The sequence below is a fragment of the Schistocerca cancellata genome, chromosome 9 (assembly GCF_023864275.1).
Source record: "Schistocerca cancellata isolate TAMUIC-IGC-003103 chromosome 9, iqSchCanc2.1, whole genome shotgun sequence".
Lineage (NCBI taxonomy): Eukaryota > Metazoa > Arthropoda > Insecta > Orthoptera > Acrididae > Schistocerca > Schistocerca cancellata.
The window spans coordinates 5357263-5377167 of record NC_064634.1 but is presented as its reverse complement, the minus strand read 5'-3'; the positions used below and the strand labels follow the sequence as shown (position 1 = coordinate 5377167).

General features: G+C 43.2%; 1 protein-coding gene across 1 annotated transcript in view; it reads left to right on the top strand.

The window, feature by feature from the left end:
* Window positions 1-19905, top strand: part of LOC126100684 (WSCD family member AAEL009094-like) — a 125342-nt gene that overhangs the window by 11472 nt on the left and 93965 nt on the right. Inside the window, exon 3 of the mRNA XM_049911301.1 lies at window positions 17748-17939. Within this exon, the coding sequence (XP_049767258.1) occupies window positions 17748-17939 (192 nt within the window). The remainder of the gene's footprint in view (window positions 1-17747; window positions 17940-19905) is intronic.

Below are 19905 nucleotides of genomic sequence, written 5' to 3'. Positions count from 1 at the left end.
TGGCGGCGCTCGGTCTGCAATCACTGATAGTGGCGACACGCTGGTCCGACGTATACTAACGGACCGCGGCCGATTTAAAGGCTACCACCTAGCAAGTGTGGTGTCTGGCGGTGACACCACAATATACAATGGAATGAACGTGCATGCACAACGCATAACAAGTTTCTCAATAATTCATATGCCTTTTAATCGTTTCCAGAAGTCCTCTGAACTTCAATTCAACTCAAAAGCACGGCGAACATAGGAAGCGCGGGAGACGTTTGGCGCCATTTTTCTGCCAAAGCTAGTCAACCAATCACGGGCAACTTCACCTATGGCCACTCTCTCTGTATACAGGCTCTCTAAATTCCAGCTCTGGTGTCACCCTCTGGCGGGAAAGGGGAAAGGTAGCCGGCTCACGTCCATTTAAGGGGCCCTATGAGCTCGCTAGGCGAGGAGCCTTGTCAGTTGGTCAGCCGGGTCAGTGTGGGTCCGTCAGTGTATGTTTGTCGTCCGGAATGCTAGTATGCTCGAGTTTGTTCAGGCAATGGTCACTGGCGGTTGGATCGATCGGTTGATCGGTCGCGCACTGGGACACAAGATGACTTGTCCGTCTTGAGCGTCGGCGCATGTGAGGTCGCCACGTCAGTCCAGTGGGCCGTATAGCGAGGGGTATTGGCTTCGCGGCCGACACGAGAGCAACAGGAGTCAACCCACGACGTCGGTCTGGCCGGTGCGGGCTGCGACGCCGGGGGACGGGAGATCGGCGCGCCTTCCTGAGTCCGTTGAAGCGGCTGGCAGCGGACGGTTCGGGAGAGCGTTTTGGGGGTGCTGCGCCAGGTCTTCGCCAGAAATCGCAGTTATTAGAAGTTAAGTGATTCGTAATATGTTGTTTCATTTACTTGTTAAATTCTACTTGTTTTCTCGGTCAGTCCCTCGTCCCCAGCTTGCTAGTTTGTCTCTCTTCCGCATTTGTTAGGCAGTTAGTGTCTGTCTGTCTGTGTGCCGTACGTTAATAGCTGCCTCTGTTATGTTTGTCGCATTCGGTGTTAACGAATTTATTGCTTGGAGTGTAACGGCCGAATTCCTGAAATATGTTTTTATCTTGCCTATCATCTCGAGAAGCTGTATACGTGTGATGTAGAGCATGTTTGTATATTTTATGTAAGACTGCATTTCATGGGTTTTTATTTAAATGCTCATTTTAGTATATAAAGTTGACCCCCTTCCACCGTAAGAGTTTTTTTTAAATCATGTTGCACCTCCAGTGGCAAGTAAATTTTTTTTTATGTTAGTGTTTTGTACAATTTCCATCCCTCCTACGGCGGTGCATAGTTTATGAGCTTGTGTGACTTGTTAAAATTTTTAGTTTAAAGTAATCTGGTGTGTTGCAGATTTGCACCAGTGTAGTCTTTCAGAGGCTGTTGTGAGCGGTCGTAACTACGGCCGTGTCAAAAGGGAGCGGCAAGGTTCTCTACCTGAAAGCACATACTGTCAATATTTGTCTTTCTGCCTCTGAATAAAATTGTAACTTCATATTTTGAGGGTGCTTTCTGATTATAATTTTAAAACTGGTTTTTTTTAAGGGCTTTTACGAATAAAATTTTCATTTGTTGTAAGAAATTTAATTTGTTTTCATCAGTGACCCACTGGCGACTACTTCCACACTCATACAGTGTGATTAAATGTGTTAATGTTTTTGATGAATCGCTAGGAAATAAAGTAACTTCTTAAGAAAAGATTTTAAAAATAGATTCACGGTTCACTAACGTATTAGGGTTTTTCGACGAAGCACACACTCCGACCCGAGTCGAAGATACATACCGTAAACCTCAACAGCAGTGCAGTTTCTCACAGGTGACTTCTAATCAAGCTGCGTGCCCGTGGAGTACCGCCTCAGTGGTGCAACTACATTCGTGATTTCCTGTCAGGAAGGTGAGAGTTCGTAGTAACTGACGAAAAGTCATCGACCGATATGGTAGTGGTATCTCGCGTCACCGAACCAAGTGTCATACGCCCTCTATATAATCCATTTACGAGACATTCTGAAGAGTCATTTGCAGATGATATTATCTTGTTTAGCGTCTCGTCAAGTCAACGGATGACCAAAACCGTCTGCAAAACCATTTAGACAAGATATATGTATGGCGCAAGAAGTGGTTAAAATTGGTTCAAATGGCTCTGAGCACTATGGGACTTACCTTCTGAGGCCATCAGTCCCCTAAATCTTAGAACTACTTAAACCTAACTAACCTAAGGACATCAGACACATCCATGCCCGAGGCAGGATTCGAACCTGCGACCGTAGCAGTCGCGCGGCTCCAGAATGTAGCGCCTAGAACCGCTCGGCCACTCCGGCGGGCGCAAAAAGTGGCAACTGGCTTTAAGCAATCAAAAGTGTGAGCTCATCCACATGTATACTAAATCCAATCCGTTAACTTTCCGTTATACTATATATCACACAAATCTAAAAGCTGTGAATTCGGCGAAATGGCTAGGAATTACGGTTAGGAACAACTTAAATTGGAGCGATCACACAGACAACGTTGACGGGAAGCAAACCGACTACTGCGTTTTCTTGGCAGAAAACTTACAAGATCCAAGGCTCCTACTAAAGACACTGCACACACTACGCTAGTTCGTCCTATTCTGGAGTATTGCTCCGATCTGTGGGACCCGCATCAGATAGGATTGACAGACGCCATCCAAAACGTTAGAAGAAGGGCAGCTCGTTTTGTCCGATCGCGAAATAGAGGAGAGAGTGCCACAGATATGGTACGAGAACTGAAACGGCAGTCATTCAAAGAAAAAGTGTTTTTCATTACGGCAGGATATTCTCATGAAATTATAGTCCTCATGTGCAGCTGCGAAAATATTTTCTTGACGACGATCTACGTAAGAAAAAATGATCATCATCACAAAATGCGAGAAATCAAATTTAGTGTTCGTTTGCCCAACACACTGTTCGAGAGTGAGATGGCACAGAAATAGTTAGATGGTAGTTCGATGAAACCTCTGTCACGCATTTAATTGTGAACTGCACAGTAACTGTGTGGATATAGACGTAGATGTAGACTCATTCTCTTGTGCCGTGCGGCTACCCCTACCGGACACAGATCCCTCCCGTCACTTTTGTATTCCGGGTTGCATGCCGTACAGGCGAAGCCGCGAATTGCGCAAGCCTGGGTGTCTGTGTCACCCACGCAGATACTTTGCGACACCCACCACGCACCACGACCAGACACTAGGATGACAACGTCCGACCAGGAGACCCAACTGGCGACACTCGTCATCTCTGACAATGGCAGCCCAGTGCAGCAATCCACGCGGTGTCCGAGCACTGCACAGGCGGTTGGATCGAGTTGGAAGGTACCAGCATGCCCAGTAGACCACTGAAAGATGCTACGCATGAACACGCTGTGTGAGTAAACAGACTTCTTATTAGGACCACCAGAGCCGTAGTGCTCCATCACAGATCCGGCCTTTTAGCCTCTGGAGACTACTTACCACTGGAAGTTCTGGTGTCCCAAAATGTTGGCACAGCAATTCAGTGTTGCAGCACGCTTAATGTGTAATTTGGTTTACAGCATGGTTTAATGGGATAAGGTACTTGTAATTTGTGTTTGCGTTTGCATTTGAGTTTATGCGGTTAGCTGTGAGTACGGGGCTTTTACTTACGTTACTGCTGAGGTCATCGATCCGTACACTTACACACTACTTAAACAAACTTATGCTAAGAACAACACACACCACACACACACACAAGTGCACACACCCCTGACCGAGGGAGGACTCGAATCTCCGGGGGGGGGGGGGAGGGGTCGTGCAATCCGTGACATGGCGCCTCTATCCGCGCGGCCACTCGGAGCGTCGCTCGCACGGGCAGGGCTTCGTCCCTCTGGCCGTCGATGTCGGCGTGTCGAGGGCCACCGCGACAGTGGGGGGCGTGGCCGCCGCTCTCCCAACGACTTAGAGAAGCCGTTATGGGCGGACCGTTACGGGAAAGTGATTTCGTCAAATAATAAATGAATCAGTTATTCTTTGTCAGCCCTTTATTCGAAAGACATCACATGAAAAATAAATAGTTTTGCGGAACATAGACGCCGTATTCTGACTGCAGTATGGTGCAACATTAGAGTCACTCAAAGTGACTTGTTCTCAAGCCACTCAGGAACGTTGTTGATACGCTCTCCTTTGTAACGCAGACTGAAAGTGGTCGAGGTGATTCTTTTGAGAAAAGAGTGACTGTAGTTGTCTTTATTAAGTGCAATAAGAAGAAAACTACGTCGAAGAAGTTTATGGCTATTTTTGGAGTTTCTATATTTTATGTGTATTCTCCGTGCCAACGTGGCACTTCTGTAGGTGGAGAAACTGACCGCTGATTTTATTAAGAAGTTTTCGTTTGTCCTGGCGCCCTCCCTGGATGTTCGCTAAAGAGTTTTCCTTCTTCTCGTGCTGAAAATGTCGAACCTTGTAAATATTCTAAATAAAAATACGTATTTGAAACTGAACTGCTGTTCTTTCCAAGTCGAGTATCCGTCTTGTTGTCATGAATAATACGAGTGGTGTAATTATAGAAAAGGTAACTGATAAATGAATCGTCAAAACTGAAATTATTTAACTGTACTATTTATTAACTTTGCCAAAGTAATTAGAAAACCTGAACTCTAAACTAAACAAGCTATCCCTTGAAACAGTGATGTGCAGCAGGGGTTTTGGAACATATATTGTGTTCGAACATTATGAAGTACCTCGAACAAAACGATTTATTAACACACAGTCAGCACAGTTTCAGAAAATATCGTTCTTGTGAAACGCAATTAGCTCTTTATACTCATGAAGTAATAAGTGCTATCGACAGGGGATGTCAAATTGATTCCATATTTTTAGATTTCCAGAAGGCTTTTGACACCGTTACTCACAAGCGTCTTCTAACCAAACTGTGTGCCTAAGGGATATCGCCTCAGTTGTGCGACTGGATTCGTGATTTCCTGTCGGAAAGGTCACAGTTCGCAGTAGTAGACGGAAAGTCATCGAGTAAAACAGAAGTAATATCCGGCGTTCCCCAAGGAAGTGCTATAGGCCCTCTATTGTTCCTGATCCATATTAACGACATAGGAGACAATCTGAGTAGCCGTCTTAGATTGTTTGCAGATGATGCTGTCATTTACCGTCTTGTAAAGTCATCAGACGATCAAAACGAATTGCAAAATGATTTAGATAAGATATCTGTATGGTGCGAAAAGTGGCAATTGACCCTGAATAAAGAAAAGTATGAAGTTATTCAGATGAGTACTAACAGAAATCAGTTAACTTCCGATTACGCGATAAGTCACACAAATCTGAAGGTTGTATTTTCAATTAAATACTTTGGGATTACAATTACTAATAACCTAAACTGGAACGATCACATAGATAACGTTGTGGGTAGAGCAAACCAAAGACTGCGATTCATTGGCAGAACATTTAGAAGGTGCAACAGATCTACTAAAGATACTGCTTATACTACACTTGTCCGTCCTATTCTGGAGTATTGCTGTGCCATGTGGGATCCGCATCAGGTGGAACTAACGGCTGCCATCGAAAAAGTACAAAGAAGGGCGGTGCGATGGGATCTTCTCATGAAATTTCAATCACCAGTTCTCTCCTCCGATTGCAAAAATATTCTGTTGACACCCACCTACATAGGGAGAAATGATCATCACGATAAAATAAGAGAAGTCAGGGCTCGCACAGAAAAATTCAAGTGCTCGTTTTTCCACGCGCCGTTCGAGAGTGGATCGGTAGAGAGACAGCTGAACCCTCTGCTAGGCACTTTATTGTGAATAGCGGAGTAATGACGTAGATGTAGATGTAGATGTAGATTTAGTACAGTGAGCAGTGCTACAATGTGTGACTTCACAATTCCAACACACGAAGCTAACGGCAAAAAATGCTCTATTACACTACTGACCAGTTTTGAAAGAATAAATACTCAAAATGTTTCTACGAAAATGCTGTGACAATTTAGGTACGCAGTCCGGCTGAATAAAATCACAATTCTGAATGACACAGAGACGAATGTAACGCTACACCGTGAGAATAACTGCCTAGTAATCAAATCTGTAATCAAATCTGAAATAAACTTTACCAAGACTGACCCCGATAATGAACTTTGAAAAATAAGGCTACCTGTAAATGATCTTATTCTCTTGACTGTAATGTAACAGGCCTTAAAAATTTTTTCATCTGCCTTACGCGTGGCAACGGAAACTAGGCACTGCTCGAAATGATTGGCCTAAGATACACAGCTCAGCAGCAACCTAGTAGCTAAACAGGAGGGAGAGACTTGGGCAACGAACTGCAAGGACGCGCAGCTATCCTAAACAGATCATGCTTTCCTTGTACTCTGTGCAGCTGTTTTCCGCTCCGTGCAACGTTGCGACACACGTAATCAGAAACTGAAATTCTTCCGTGCGCAGACGATCGTGGAATTTGACATTGTAAATGAATTACAATGACTGATCTTTAAAACACTGAAAGTCATTGTGTGACCATTGCAGTCGTCATTACAAGAATTGTATTGTATAAGAAATATTTGTCTGCCATTAAATTTATTACTAGAAATTGTAAAGGAGTGGTAAAAATCTATAGCCTCTGAGTGCAAGTCATTTACTTATCCTCGTCTGAACAATGAACTAAATCACCCAAACAAATAATGAAAAATTTCAATAAAACTTTCTGTCTTTGAAAAACAGCCGGTCGCTGTGACCGAGCGGTTCTAGGCGCTTCAGTCTGGAACCACCCGACCGCTACGGTCGTACAGCATGGATGTGTGTGTTGTCCTTAGGTTAGTTAGGTTTAAGTAGTTCTAAGTTCTAGGGGACTGATGACCTCAGATGTTATGTCCTATAGTGCTCAGAGCTATTTGAATCTTTTTTTTTCTTTTGAAACACATGAGAATGACGCCCAAACAAGTAATGCAGCGACCCTTTACATCGACAGTGTTCCGCAAGCCATTTCCATTCCCTCACTAGCGCAGCCAACACTCGAATCCCTCATTAGCTTAACTAAGAACCCTTATTGCCACAATAATGCTATCAGAAACTCAGAACATCTCTGCCGTAACATTTCGCCTATCGAAAACTACTGTTTGAAAAGTGTGTAGCGTACAAATATGCGGTATGAGACATTCAATATAAATATAAAACTGACGTCACTTTCCTTGAACACCAAATATAAACTAGAAACCGTACAATTCTGCACCAGACTTAATTAACACCCAAGGCAAAGACTGAAGTCCGAAACACTGTTGCGAGATCGAACTGAGTATTAACGCTATCACGAACATAAAGTGACAACTTCTCACGGACTAACAAGGGGAGGTCGCCAATTGTGAAGTTCAGATTCGATTCATACTGCGCATAATAAAAGCTCATGACCAGAGGTGTAATGTGGCAAAGCACCAGGATGCACTTCTCAGCCGTTGTCGAGAAAATCGACAGTTAAAAGAAACCGTTGCGGTGAAATATTGAAATATTCTCTACGATTTATGATATCCTACAGCCTTGTGGCGCAGCGGTAAGCGCTCGCGTTCGTAATCCGAAGGTCGGCGGATCGAATCTCGCGCCATGCAACCTTTTTTTTTTTTTGTAATTCAAATATATATATATATATATATATATATATATATATATATATATATATATATATATACAATTCCCGGCAATCAGTTGCAACAATTATGCATATAATAAGTTGTTGAAAGTCGTTTGTCGTGGAAAAACTGGCGACTTCGAACATGATTATGTTTTCCGCAAACAAAGTTGTATTTCACAAATGTTATTAATTGTCTTCATAATCTTTACACGAGTAGTTAACGGAAGACGTAGAAACGATATTCCGAAACGAATACGTATAGTGTAAGTCAAACGTTCGAATTAGAGTAGAGACTTGAATTACAAAAAACAAATACTAAAAAAAAAGAAAGGTTGCATGGCGCGAGATTCGATCCGCCGACCTTCGGATTACGAACGCGAGCGCTTACCGCTGCGCCACAAGGCTGTAGGATATCATAAATCGTAGAGAATATTTCAATATTTCACCGCAACGGTTTCTTTTAACTGTCGATTTTCTCGACAACGGCTGAGAAGTGCATCCTGGTGCTTTGCCACATTACACCTCTGGTCATGAGCTTTTATTATGCGCAGTATGAATCGAATCTGAATTTCACAACTGGCGGCCTCCCCTTGTAAGACTTCCTTTGTATCGAACACTTGTGTACCAGAGTTCATTCAAATATATTTTGTGAGTTACAATAAATAAGAGTTCTTGAACTTGGAATAATTTGTTTGTCTGGCAGCTACAGAAGGCCAGACTGCCGTAGTCCCGGCGGCGGTGACGCAGGTCACCAGTGGTACGCAGAGCGTCGCAGCAGGTCCAGCACAGAGCTGTGACTGAGCTGCGAGAGAACTGTTAGTGAGCCGCTCTACGGTGTTGTATCATCGACACCACTGAACTGTTTAAAAAAGCATCAGTTTTTCTTCACAATTGACAGTTCAACGCTATGGGACATGACCTCTTACTTGAAATCTGTTCAGAACCAATATACAGGGTGGTCCATTGATAGTGACCGGGCCAAATATCTCACGAAATAAGCATCAAACGAAAAAACTACAAAGAACGAAACACCTCTAGCTTGAACGAGGAAACCAGATGGCGCTAAGGTTGGCCCTCTAGATGGCGCTGCCGTAGGTCAAACGGATATCAACTGCGTTTTTTTTAAAAATAGAAACCCCCATTTTTTACTACATAATCATGTAGTACGTAAAGAAATATGAATGTTTTAGTTGGACCACTTTTTTCGCTTTGTGATAGATGGCACTGCAATAGTCACAAACGTATAAGTACGTGGTTTCACGTAACATTCCGCCAGTGCGGACAGTATTTGCTTCGCGATACATTACCCGTGTTAAAATGGACCGTTTGCCAATTGCGGAAAAGGTCGATATCGTGTTGATGTATGGCTGTTGTGATCAAAATGCCCAACGGGCGTGTACTATGTATGCTGCTCGGTATCCTGGGCGACATCATCCAAGTGTCCGGACCGTTCGCCGGATAGTTACGTTATTTAAGCAAACAGGAAGTGTTCATCATCATGTGAAACGTCAACCACGAGCTGCAACAAATGATGATGCCCAAGTAGGCGTTTTAGCTGCTGTCGTGGCTAATCCGCACATCAGTAGCAGACAAATTGCGCGAGAATAGGGAATCTTAAAAACGTGGGTGTTGAGAATGATACATCACCATCGATTGCACCCTTACCATATTTCTATGCACCAGCAATTGCATGGCGACGACTTTGAACGTCGTGTACAGTTCTGTCGCTGGACACAAGAGAAATTACGGGACGATGACAGATTTTTTGCACGCGTTCTATTTAGCGACGAAGTGTCATTCACCAACAGCGGTAACGTAAACTGGCGTTATATGCACTATAGGGCAACGGAAAATCCACGATGGCTGCGACAAGTGGAACATCAGCGACCTTGCCGGGTTAATGTATGGTGCCGCATTATGGGAGGAACGATAATTGGCCCCCATTTTATCGATGAGAATCTAAAAGCTGCAATGTATGTTCATTTCCTACCTAATGTTCAACCGATGTTATTACAAGATGTTTCACTGGATGACAGAATGGCGATGTACTTCCAACACCATGGATGTCCGGCATATAACTCGCGTGCGGTTGAAGCGGTATTGAATAGCATATTTCATGGCAGGTGGATTGGTCGTCGAAGAACCATGCCATGGCCCTCACGTTCACCGGATCTGACGTCCCCGGATTTCTTTCTGTGGGGAAAGTTGACGGATCAAATGGTTCAAATGGCTCTGAGCACTATGGGACTTAACATCTTAGGTCATCAGTCCCCTAGAACTTAGAACTACTTAAACCTAACTAACCTAAGGACATCAGACACATCCATGCCCGAGGCAGTATTCGAACCTGCGACCGTAGCGTTCGCGCGGTTCCAGACTGAAGCGCCTAGAACCGCTCGGCCACAGTTGAAGGATATTTGCTATCGTAGTTCACCGACAACGCCTGACAACATGCGTCAGCGTATTGTCAATGCATGTGCGAACATTACGGAAGGCAAACTACTCGCTGTGGAGAGGAATGTCGTTACATGTATTGCCAAATGCATTCAGGTTGGCTGACATAATTTTGAGCATTTATTGCAGTAATGTGGTATTACAGGTAATCACGCTGTAACAGCAAGCGTTCTCAGAAATGATAAGTTCACAATGGTACATGTATCACATTGGAACAACCGAAATAAAATGTTCAAACGTACCTACGTTCTCTATTTTAATTTAAAAAACCTACCTGTTACCAACTGTTCGTCTAAAATTGTGAGCCATATGTTCGTGACTATTACAGCGCCATCTATCACAAAGCGAAAAAAGTGGTCCAACTAGTACATTCATATTTATTTACGTACTATACGAATATGTAATAAAAAATGGGGGTTCCTATTTTTAAAAACGCAGTTGATATCCGTTTGACCTATGGCAGCGCCATCTAGCGGGCCAACCACAGCGGCATCTGGATTCCGCCTTCAAGCTAGACAAGTTTCGTTCTTTGTAGTTTTTTCGTTTGACGAGATATTTGGCCTGGCCACGATGAATGGACCACCCTGTAGAAGTGTATGGCTTGAGTACTTATCATGGAATGCGAACAGTAGATAACTTTCTCGGAACAATATATGTTTGGTCCCGATTTTATCAGTGATGCACACAGAAATTCTGAGTTCGCTATAGTATAGTGCACTCTCTCTCTTCACAGTGTCTGTGATCCGCTGAACTTTGGTGATACCAATAACAAGGGTAGGGTCACAAAATTGAGTTGCCCCCTTGTGACCGTCAGTGAAGTGTCTAAATCAGTCGTGGGTGTGTATGCTCGACAGTCGTCCTTCGCCCCAAATGTAACGTTTTGCGCATAAATAAACGAAAGAGTTATTTTTCGACTGGCGATGCATAACTAGAAGCAATAACAACCGCGTATTATTGAAGACTATCTGTCAAGACTGACTGAAAGAGGAACAGTAAAGCGAAACAAGTCATATGAATATAGTTGTAGGGAAGGCAGAAACCGAGCTGAGAATCACTGGAAGAATCTGAATAAATGCACTTCATCAAACAGAGAAGTGGCTTGCAGAAAACACTGTTTGACCATTCGTTAAGTACGCATTAGCCGTCAGTCTCTGATCCTTGGTCAGTACGGTTGTAGCTGAGAGAGAGAGAGAAGATGCGAAGTAGAGCGGTGTATCTCATTAGGGGTTGGTTTATTAACAGTGACGTCATAATGGAGATGGCCGTCTAATGTCAGTGGCAGACGTTGAAAGTAAGTCCTAGTGAAGCACTTAGCCGTTTACTGTTGGACTTACGAGCTTGCGGCTTGCCGGCTTCCTGCCACGTATGAGAGCGAAGTGACCATCACGGGAAAATCACAGAAATTACGGCTAATACGAGGGGTTTCGGATACGGCCGGTGTGGCCGTACGGTTCTAGGCGCTTCAGTCTGGAAGCCCGTGACCGCTACGGTCGCAGGTTCGAATCCTGCCTCGGGCATGGATGTGTGTGATGTCCTTAGATTACTTAGAGTGTAACCTCCCCACAGAAAAATTAATGAATAATTATTGTGATTCTTATTTAGTGTAACCTCCCCATACGAAATAATTAAATATTATTTGGTTAATGATTCTAATTTTTGTGTAACCTCACAAAAAAACTTAATTAATAATAATAATAATATGATTGTAGTTTTTGTATAACCTCTGAACAAAATTGGTTCCCATTTAATGTACCCACAAAATTCTTTTCTCATTTAATATAAGCTCGAAACAGAAAAATTCCTAAACCTCGTAATAAAAAATAAATTCAGTAACCTGGTAAAATTTGGACGACAGCAGTGCTGCGTCATGGCCCTGTAAGATCAATCTGAATAAAAAGCAAAAATTCTCACCTCGATAAAGTCGGCAACTATCTGCTCTTACAATAGCTCTTTTCCGGCACAGCTCTGCGCAATGCTGGCCTATACATTTGTAATGTATGAAAGGAAGCAAATGATTTTTCTTTTGCAACAATCGGAATGATCATGCATTAAAAAAAATATTAAATTCTTTAAATTGAAATGAATGATTGTTAGAAATTAGACAAAGATTATTATTAGGACATTTTTAGAAGATTTACATGTGAGTATACATAATGTTACTAGATATGGGCGAGGCTGCATTTTTACCTTATACAATAATACTCAGGCTCCGGCACGCTGCACCGCGACCGGCCCAGCCAACATGATACACCAGACGGGACTGACAAGCGCAGACATGCGACTGCTCGCTAGCAACAACATAACTGCTACTGCTACACAGTTCGTACTGCAGTCAACACTGCTCTTTGGTCTCAGATTCTCTTATAGCTTACATATCGCAGGCAGCACATACCTCTTACAAGGTTTAAGTAGTTCTAAGTTCTAGGGGACTGATGACCTCAGAAGTTAAGTCCCATAGTGCTCAGAGCCATTTGAACTATATTCGTGCAACGCAAACACTTTTCTGAACTCGAACAGGAAATGGGGGAAATGATTATGTTAACATAAACACCCTGAGGCACACACCTTAAGGGGCTCCGGAAAGGCTCAAAATCATGAAAAGTTCAATTTTTACTTTTTTGCGTTTTCTGAATCTGCAGACTATTGCCTTTTAATAGATATATAATTTATTGAATTCCGAAGACTACAACTATTTTTAGATATCTTTTGAAATGTGTTCTACATGGGCGTGACCCACTGTGGCGATGTTAAACTGCTGTCAAATGGTGTTATTACTAACGTCCGTGTTCATCAGGTACATTTTAGTGATGTGAGATAAAGTATGTGTTGTGGCTAAACTGTGATGGTTCAATATATATCGCTGGTGTGATTGTCGATTGTTTCATGTTTATTTACTCTGTCGTTATCTCGAAAATGTTCGTAATTAATTCTGTTTCTTGAGTCTCTGTTTTGTTGAAGTATAATAATGAGTAAAAGTAAAGTTATTAGAAATCCTCTGAAGGCTTTTAAGAAAAGGAGAAATGTTGGAAAGCCAAAGGTATTTAGAAATATGGAAATGAAGATAGGTTCTGACATGGTACGAGCGATGCTTGCTTTAGACAAGGAACACCTTCGGGCTGCAGACAGGGCTGTAAAGAGTCTAGAAATACAAGCAAGAGTAAACAGGAGGAGGAACAAGAGGAAGCTGGAGGAGGAGTTTGCAGAGGATGAAGATAATCCATCCTATGGACCTGGAATGCACTAAAAAGTTAATCCAATCTTTGTCGCTCGATTCCCAAAACTTTTATTTTCTCATACTAATTACATGTTTTCTAAGGATCTTCCAAACATATTTGTTTCAAACTTTCAGTAAATGTTACACAGTACCTTCTGCATAATTTAACACAGCCTTTTTCCAAAAAACTGTATATTTTTGAATATATAAATAAAAAACTGCAAAAAAATGTTGTGAATTTTCATTACAATTGAAAAAAAATCTTCTTTAATAACTGAACTAAAATTTTGTAAAATCCCTGTGTTAAGTTCTAGCCCATATTCCAATAAATAATCTGTAAAATGTTCAACTTCCTACCTCAAATACTTTGTGAGGAAATATGTAATTTATAAGCGTTATTTTAACATTGCAAGTGTAGGGCGTTCTGGAGCCCCTTAAGGTGACCTGCGGAGTAGACATGTACGCGAGTGGCCAGTCACTCCCTCAACCTCGGCCAAATTCACAAGAATGCCTATCATAGCTGTGTCCCATTGTGACACACACACACACACACACACACAGATTAGGCCCGGACGCAGCGCTGGTGACTCAGTCACGCAGCAGGGAGAACGGAGTGGCGGAGCAGAGTGGTGTGCCTCGCGGCTCGGTAGGCGCACGGACACCTTACTGCTGACGTCGTCACTTTTATTGGCGATAAGGAGGAGACGGGAGTGACCGCGCCGTCAGGGAAGGCTACATACGCAACGTGATAGCGAAAGGAAGAGTTGAGTCATTCTGTGGTGAGTGAATTACGTAAGGAGGAACAGGAAGGGGAGAAGAGTGGCGGAGCAGTATTTGCCTGAAATAAAAAGAAGCGTAAGGCCTCACAGTAAGTATTTCATTCACGATATGGGTAAATGTGTTGCTACGCAAAATTTCTGGGATAACGTGAACAGTACAAGGAAATACTAATACTCGCGGTTTTTGTCACACTGAAGCGTGGTTCAAAGCGATAAAGGAAACTCAGGAGAAAATTTGTTCTGTCTGTGGCGTTTAGATTTCATGTAGCGCCAGAATAGACGAACCATAGTGTGCAAATGGGCGACATTACGTTTTTAGGGGGAAAAAATGAACAATCCGAATTAAGGCGACCAGTGTTTTATACAGGGTGTTACAAAAAGGTACGGCCAAACTTTCAGGAAACATTCCTCACACACAAATAAAGAAAAGATATTATGTGGACATGTGTCCGGAAACGCTTACTTTCCATGTTAGAGCTCATTTTAGTTTCGTCACCTACGCTTCCACCTACGCCCAATGGAGCACGTTATCATGATTTCATACGGGATACTCTACCTGTGCTGCTAGAACATGCGCCTTTCAAGTACGACACAACATATGGTTCATGCACGATGGAGCTCCTGCACATTTCAGTCGAAGTATTCGTACGCTTCTCAACAACAGATTCGGTGACCGATGGGATTGGTAGAGGCGGACCAATTCCGTGGCCTCCACGCTCTCCTGACCTCAACCCTCTTGACTTTCATTTATGGGGGCATTTGAAAGCTCTTGTCTACGGAACCCCGGTACCAAATGTATAGACTCTTCGTGCTCGTATTGTGGACGGCTGTGATACAATACGCCATTCTCCAGGGCTGCATCAGCGCATCAGGGATTGCCTGCGACGGAGGGTGGATGCATGTATCCTCGCTAACGGAGGACGTTTTGAACATTTCCTGTAACAAAGTGTTTGAAGCCACGCTGGTACGTTCTGTTGCTGTGTGTTTCCATTCCATGATTAACGCGATTTGAAGAGAAGTAATAAAATGAGCTCTAACATGGAAAGTAAGCGTTTCCGGACACATGTCCACATAACATATTTTCTTTCTTTGTGTGTGAGGAATGTTTCCTGAACGTATGGCCGTACCTTTTTGTAACACCCTGTATACAACAAAAACCTGGATTTTTACAAGATTGCGTATGAATAAATATGTACTAAAAGACAATGTGCGAGGAGTGTTGTGAAAAGGAAGTGCCGCCCAATGTTTGATTATATGAATGCGTGGGGTCTGTTTTTTCGGATATGTCTGAAAGAAGAGGTACCACGAATTCGTATAACTGATTCGCCTCGATGGGCAATGATTCCACCATCTTTAGTGCAGACGCGCAACCACATTCGACATCCTGCGACAGTCTCAACGGAGGCCACGGCCGGGGACTGTGTACACATGGCGCCAGGCGGGACTGTGGGTCGGCTGAGACGCGTGCTGGGATAGTCCGTGCAGCTGTGACGAAACACTGTGTGTCCGGATGGCGCAGTGGCAAACGCAGCTGCCTGGTGAGCAGGAGGTCCCCGTTTAGAATGTCAGTCTGGCACACATTTTCCCTCGTCGCCGTTGATTCCTCAAGTTCTGATGCCATTGACACGAATAACTTCTTCCCTTCCCTTTCCTTTCTTCCCCTCCCACCGTAATTTTACATAAAACGCAACGTCTAATTTTGTGAGTAGCATTGCAATGGGGATTCTGGCCAAAATTCGAACCTGAACCGTCGGTTAGTCCCGGCCTTGGCGGCGGCTGAGGCAGAGGCGGCGGGATGACGTCATCGTGCCCAACGGCTGTGCCCTCCACCATCTTAGGCCAGACCGCTGTGCTGTGGCTAACCAGACAGGGAGCTTCTGAGCCAGCGCGCACACACACACATTCACAGCTCTCAGTCACAGAACAGTAGTTTACTGGCGATTAAAACATAACGCAAATCAGTATGTATCCCAGACGCAGCCAACTTATTCTCTGTACTCCTCTTCGTGATGACTAATGTTCTATATTTGAACTCCATTTGGTAAAAGACACAAGGCGCCCTCAAATATTACAATGTTATTTCCATTTCTAAATTGTCTATAGTATTTATCAGATAAGTAAACATATTGGCATTTCGGTTTTAGGCCTGTTTCACGCTATGTTATTGGTGTCAAGAAACCTTTTTAGATTTACTTTCATAAATACTTCACCTCACCAAGCGGCATTTCAGAAGAGAACAAGAAAATGCATCATCTACTACACTAGCAAAAAAATATAATTGGCTAATATAGGTTTTTGTTACTTTTCTTTTTATGGATAGTTCAGGTTATGTTCCACTGGCGCTACAAATCGAAGTTTCGAGAAAGGTTTTGACATTTACCATTCGGAACAATGGTGCCAATGGTCAAATGTCTATAAGGTACGTTACATATGTAGAATTGTGGACAGTTGGCAATGTGAGTCTCACGGGAGGCGTGCAAGGGATAAGTCCCTGCAGCCGCGCTATTCACCTGTGTCCTCGGTGGCTCAGATGGATACAGCGTCTGCCATGTAAACAGGAGATCCCGGGTTCCAGTCCTGGTCGGGGCACACATTTTCAGCTGTCCCCATCGAGGTATATCAACAACACCTGGCGGAAGCTGAGGGTTTCAGTTATTCATCATGTTGTGGCGTAGCAAAACTGCCAAGCCACTCTGAGGTAGCCGAAAGGCACGCGTACACACACGCCGGCTGGCGTGAGTTCTGGAACAGGATACTTAATTAATGCTATAAGAAAAGTATGCAGCTCCTTGAATACTTAACTTTAATTCATCCTTGTGGTACATCGCTCTTGACGATACAAGTGAGACTATCTCCAGATACGGTTAATTACAATCACTGTAAGGCTAATGGCACCTTGCTAGGTCGTAGCCATGGACTTAGCTGAAGGCTATTCTAACTGTCTCTCGGCAACTGAGAGCAAGGCTTCGTCAGTGTAGTCGCTAGCAAAGTCGTAGTACAATTGGGCCAAGTGCTAGCTAGTCCGTCTTTCTAGACCTGCCATGTGGTGGCGCTAGGTCTGCAAGTACTGACAGTGGCGACACACGGGTCCGACATGTACTAATGGACCGCGGCCGATTTAAGCTACCACCTAGCAAGTGTGGTGTCTGGCGGTGACACCACACATCATTCTATTGATGTTATCAATGCATGAGAGTCTGCTTCATTTCGTTGACTTTTAGTGCAATATATAAGAAACTCGCGATTTTTTAGTCGTGTATCGATTCTTTTGGTGAAGCTAGTGGCCATTAGAAAACTGTAAGTACAAATTCTTCTAAATTTCGCCACTAACTTCACCAAAAGAATCTATACCCAAGTAAAAAATCGCGCGTTTCTTATATATTGCAGTAAAAGTCAACGAAATAAAGCAGACTCTCATACATTGATAACATCAATAGAAATGGCTTAAAAAAAAAAAACCTCTGTTGAAAATGGGAATCCTTTCCCGAAACGCGTCGTGCGAAAAGTGAAATAAAGAAAAAATCGTGACTACTAGCACAAGATTTATTTATAAACAAAACTAAAAACATTTTCGTTATACTTGTCGCGCCGAATATTGGTAAACCTTCTAATTTTGCAGCGAGATCCTCCGTCGCCTTTGTGAGTGTGGCAGCCTCGTGCTAATTGGCGCCTCCTGCCCGCAGGCGGTCGGCCGGTATGGCGGCACCTGCGGCGGCGGCGGCGGCGGCGGGGGCGGCGGCGGGGGCGGCGGCCCCCTGCAGAAGCTGCGCCTGCGGCGCGGCCGGCTGTGCGCCGTGGTGTCGCTCGTCTGCGTCTACCTGGCCGGCGTGCTGCTGCTCTCCTCCGTCTCCATCGACCCCCACTACTACTCCAACGTGAGTACGTTGCTGCTCATTACTCTGGGTGGTGTAGGGCAGCCTCTCAGACTATTAGCAACTCCGAGGGCGAGCTTCGTATACCTCGACGGTCGTCATCGTGTTCTGCATTGTCACTGGTTTCCCTGAATCACTCCAGGCGAATGCCAAGGTAGTTCCTGCCCTCATGCAGCTCTAAAACGACCATCCTAATCCATAAGCGGCAACAGTCTTACATGTTAACAACTTCACTTCCCCTTCTTCCTTTGTCGTTGTTTCCTATTTTTCCAGTATTCCCTCATTTTCTCCCCATGAAGTATCTTCCTTTCTTCTGTCCATGTTGTTCCCGATTTTTTATTTCTTCTGCTTTGAAAGCCTTCCAAATTCAGTATTTTCTTTTTAAAACGGTTTCTTTCTGCTATTTCTGATTCTTTGATGTTGTTTCTTTTAAGATCTTTTCTTACTTCTGTAATCCATGCTATTGTCGATTTCTTCTTCCAGAAATATAGGAGTATTTGTTTTGTTAGTCTGTTTCCATCCATTCGGTAGAAATGTCCAAAGAAAGGTTAATCTTCGTTTGGCCATTACTTCAAATATTTTCTCTATATTTTTGTAGATCTCCTCATTACTTCTTATTTTCCAACCATCTGCAGTTTTCATTGCACCCATTATTTTTCTAATAATCCTTCTTTCCTTCAGTGGTTGATAATACACAGAAAAATATTTAAGTATACAAATTTGGATATGAGGTCTCTAAGAAGGTCACTTGTGTTTTTTACTTGCACTCATTTTATGCTGTGTTCATGCGTCCATTTATCTTTCTGTTTGTACTAAATTCACACAGCATAAAACAAATACCACAGTACAAAAGAAACAAAAAACTGTGACAGAAGAGAAATATAAAAACGTCAGTTGAGCTATATATGAGTTAACATTTAATACCTCCAACTCTAAATATATTGGCATCACTGCAAGAAATGTTTAATTGCAGGTACAAAGAACATAGAAGGTCACTGAAGTCTGAATGTACCAACTCGATATAGCTGAAAATTTAATGTAAAAAAAAAAATAGCCAAGAACTTGGAGCAAAACAGATACGTCAGTCTTATACCGGAACAAAAGAAAGAGAATCGTCTCTCTACAGTAAGAATACTTTACATAAATAAAAATGAAAAAGATGCTCAGTGGGCAAAAGAGCAGTAATACAAGAACAATATTCAAACTAATTCACAGTTTACCATAGAAAAAGACACACACAACCAGTGCCCTACCAGCCACCCTCCCTTCATCTGCACCCCAACACCACACACCAATCTCACCCACTACAGACCCCACGATCCCTCACTCAGCCCCAAAAATTCTGACAAATAATATGTGCAGTGTGTTGTAGTACAGGTTATATGAAAAGCAATGTTTAAATGTGACATACCAACTGCAAGAAACCTCTGCTATGTGCATTTAGCACATGTATACATGTACAACAAATCGATGTATGATCAAGACACAAAATGAAAGTAACAATCACAGCCATATACACACACCAAAAAAGTTTTGCATCACCCCGGTTCCCAGAATTCCTGTAGAGAGGTATTGACTGTGGATATTGTATCACAGACACAGTCCTTTTGACTGTTCAGAGATGTCACTAAACCCGCCCAATGATGTAAGCGCCCATGAGTGAGCAACGCCTATTAGAGGGACCGGGTCCAACAGCCTATCAGTTCCAGTTGTAACACCCCCGGGAGTGCTAATGGGGGTGGGGGACCCTAAACTGTTAGTGTTCCTGCTTTTCTTGACCGTGCGCCCTGTCCACACCACGTACCTAGTAATCCCGCGGTTGTGGGACACGCAACGAGGTGATACATAAATACGTTATTCATTTTTTCATTACTTCTCGACACACTTTCCTCTGAATCACTTCCATATTTCATCACTTTACTGTAACAACGATTGTAGCAACACTTTAACCTGAATACTAACAATGCTT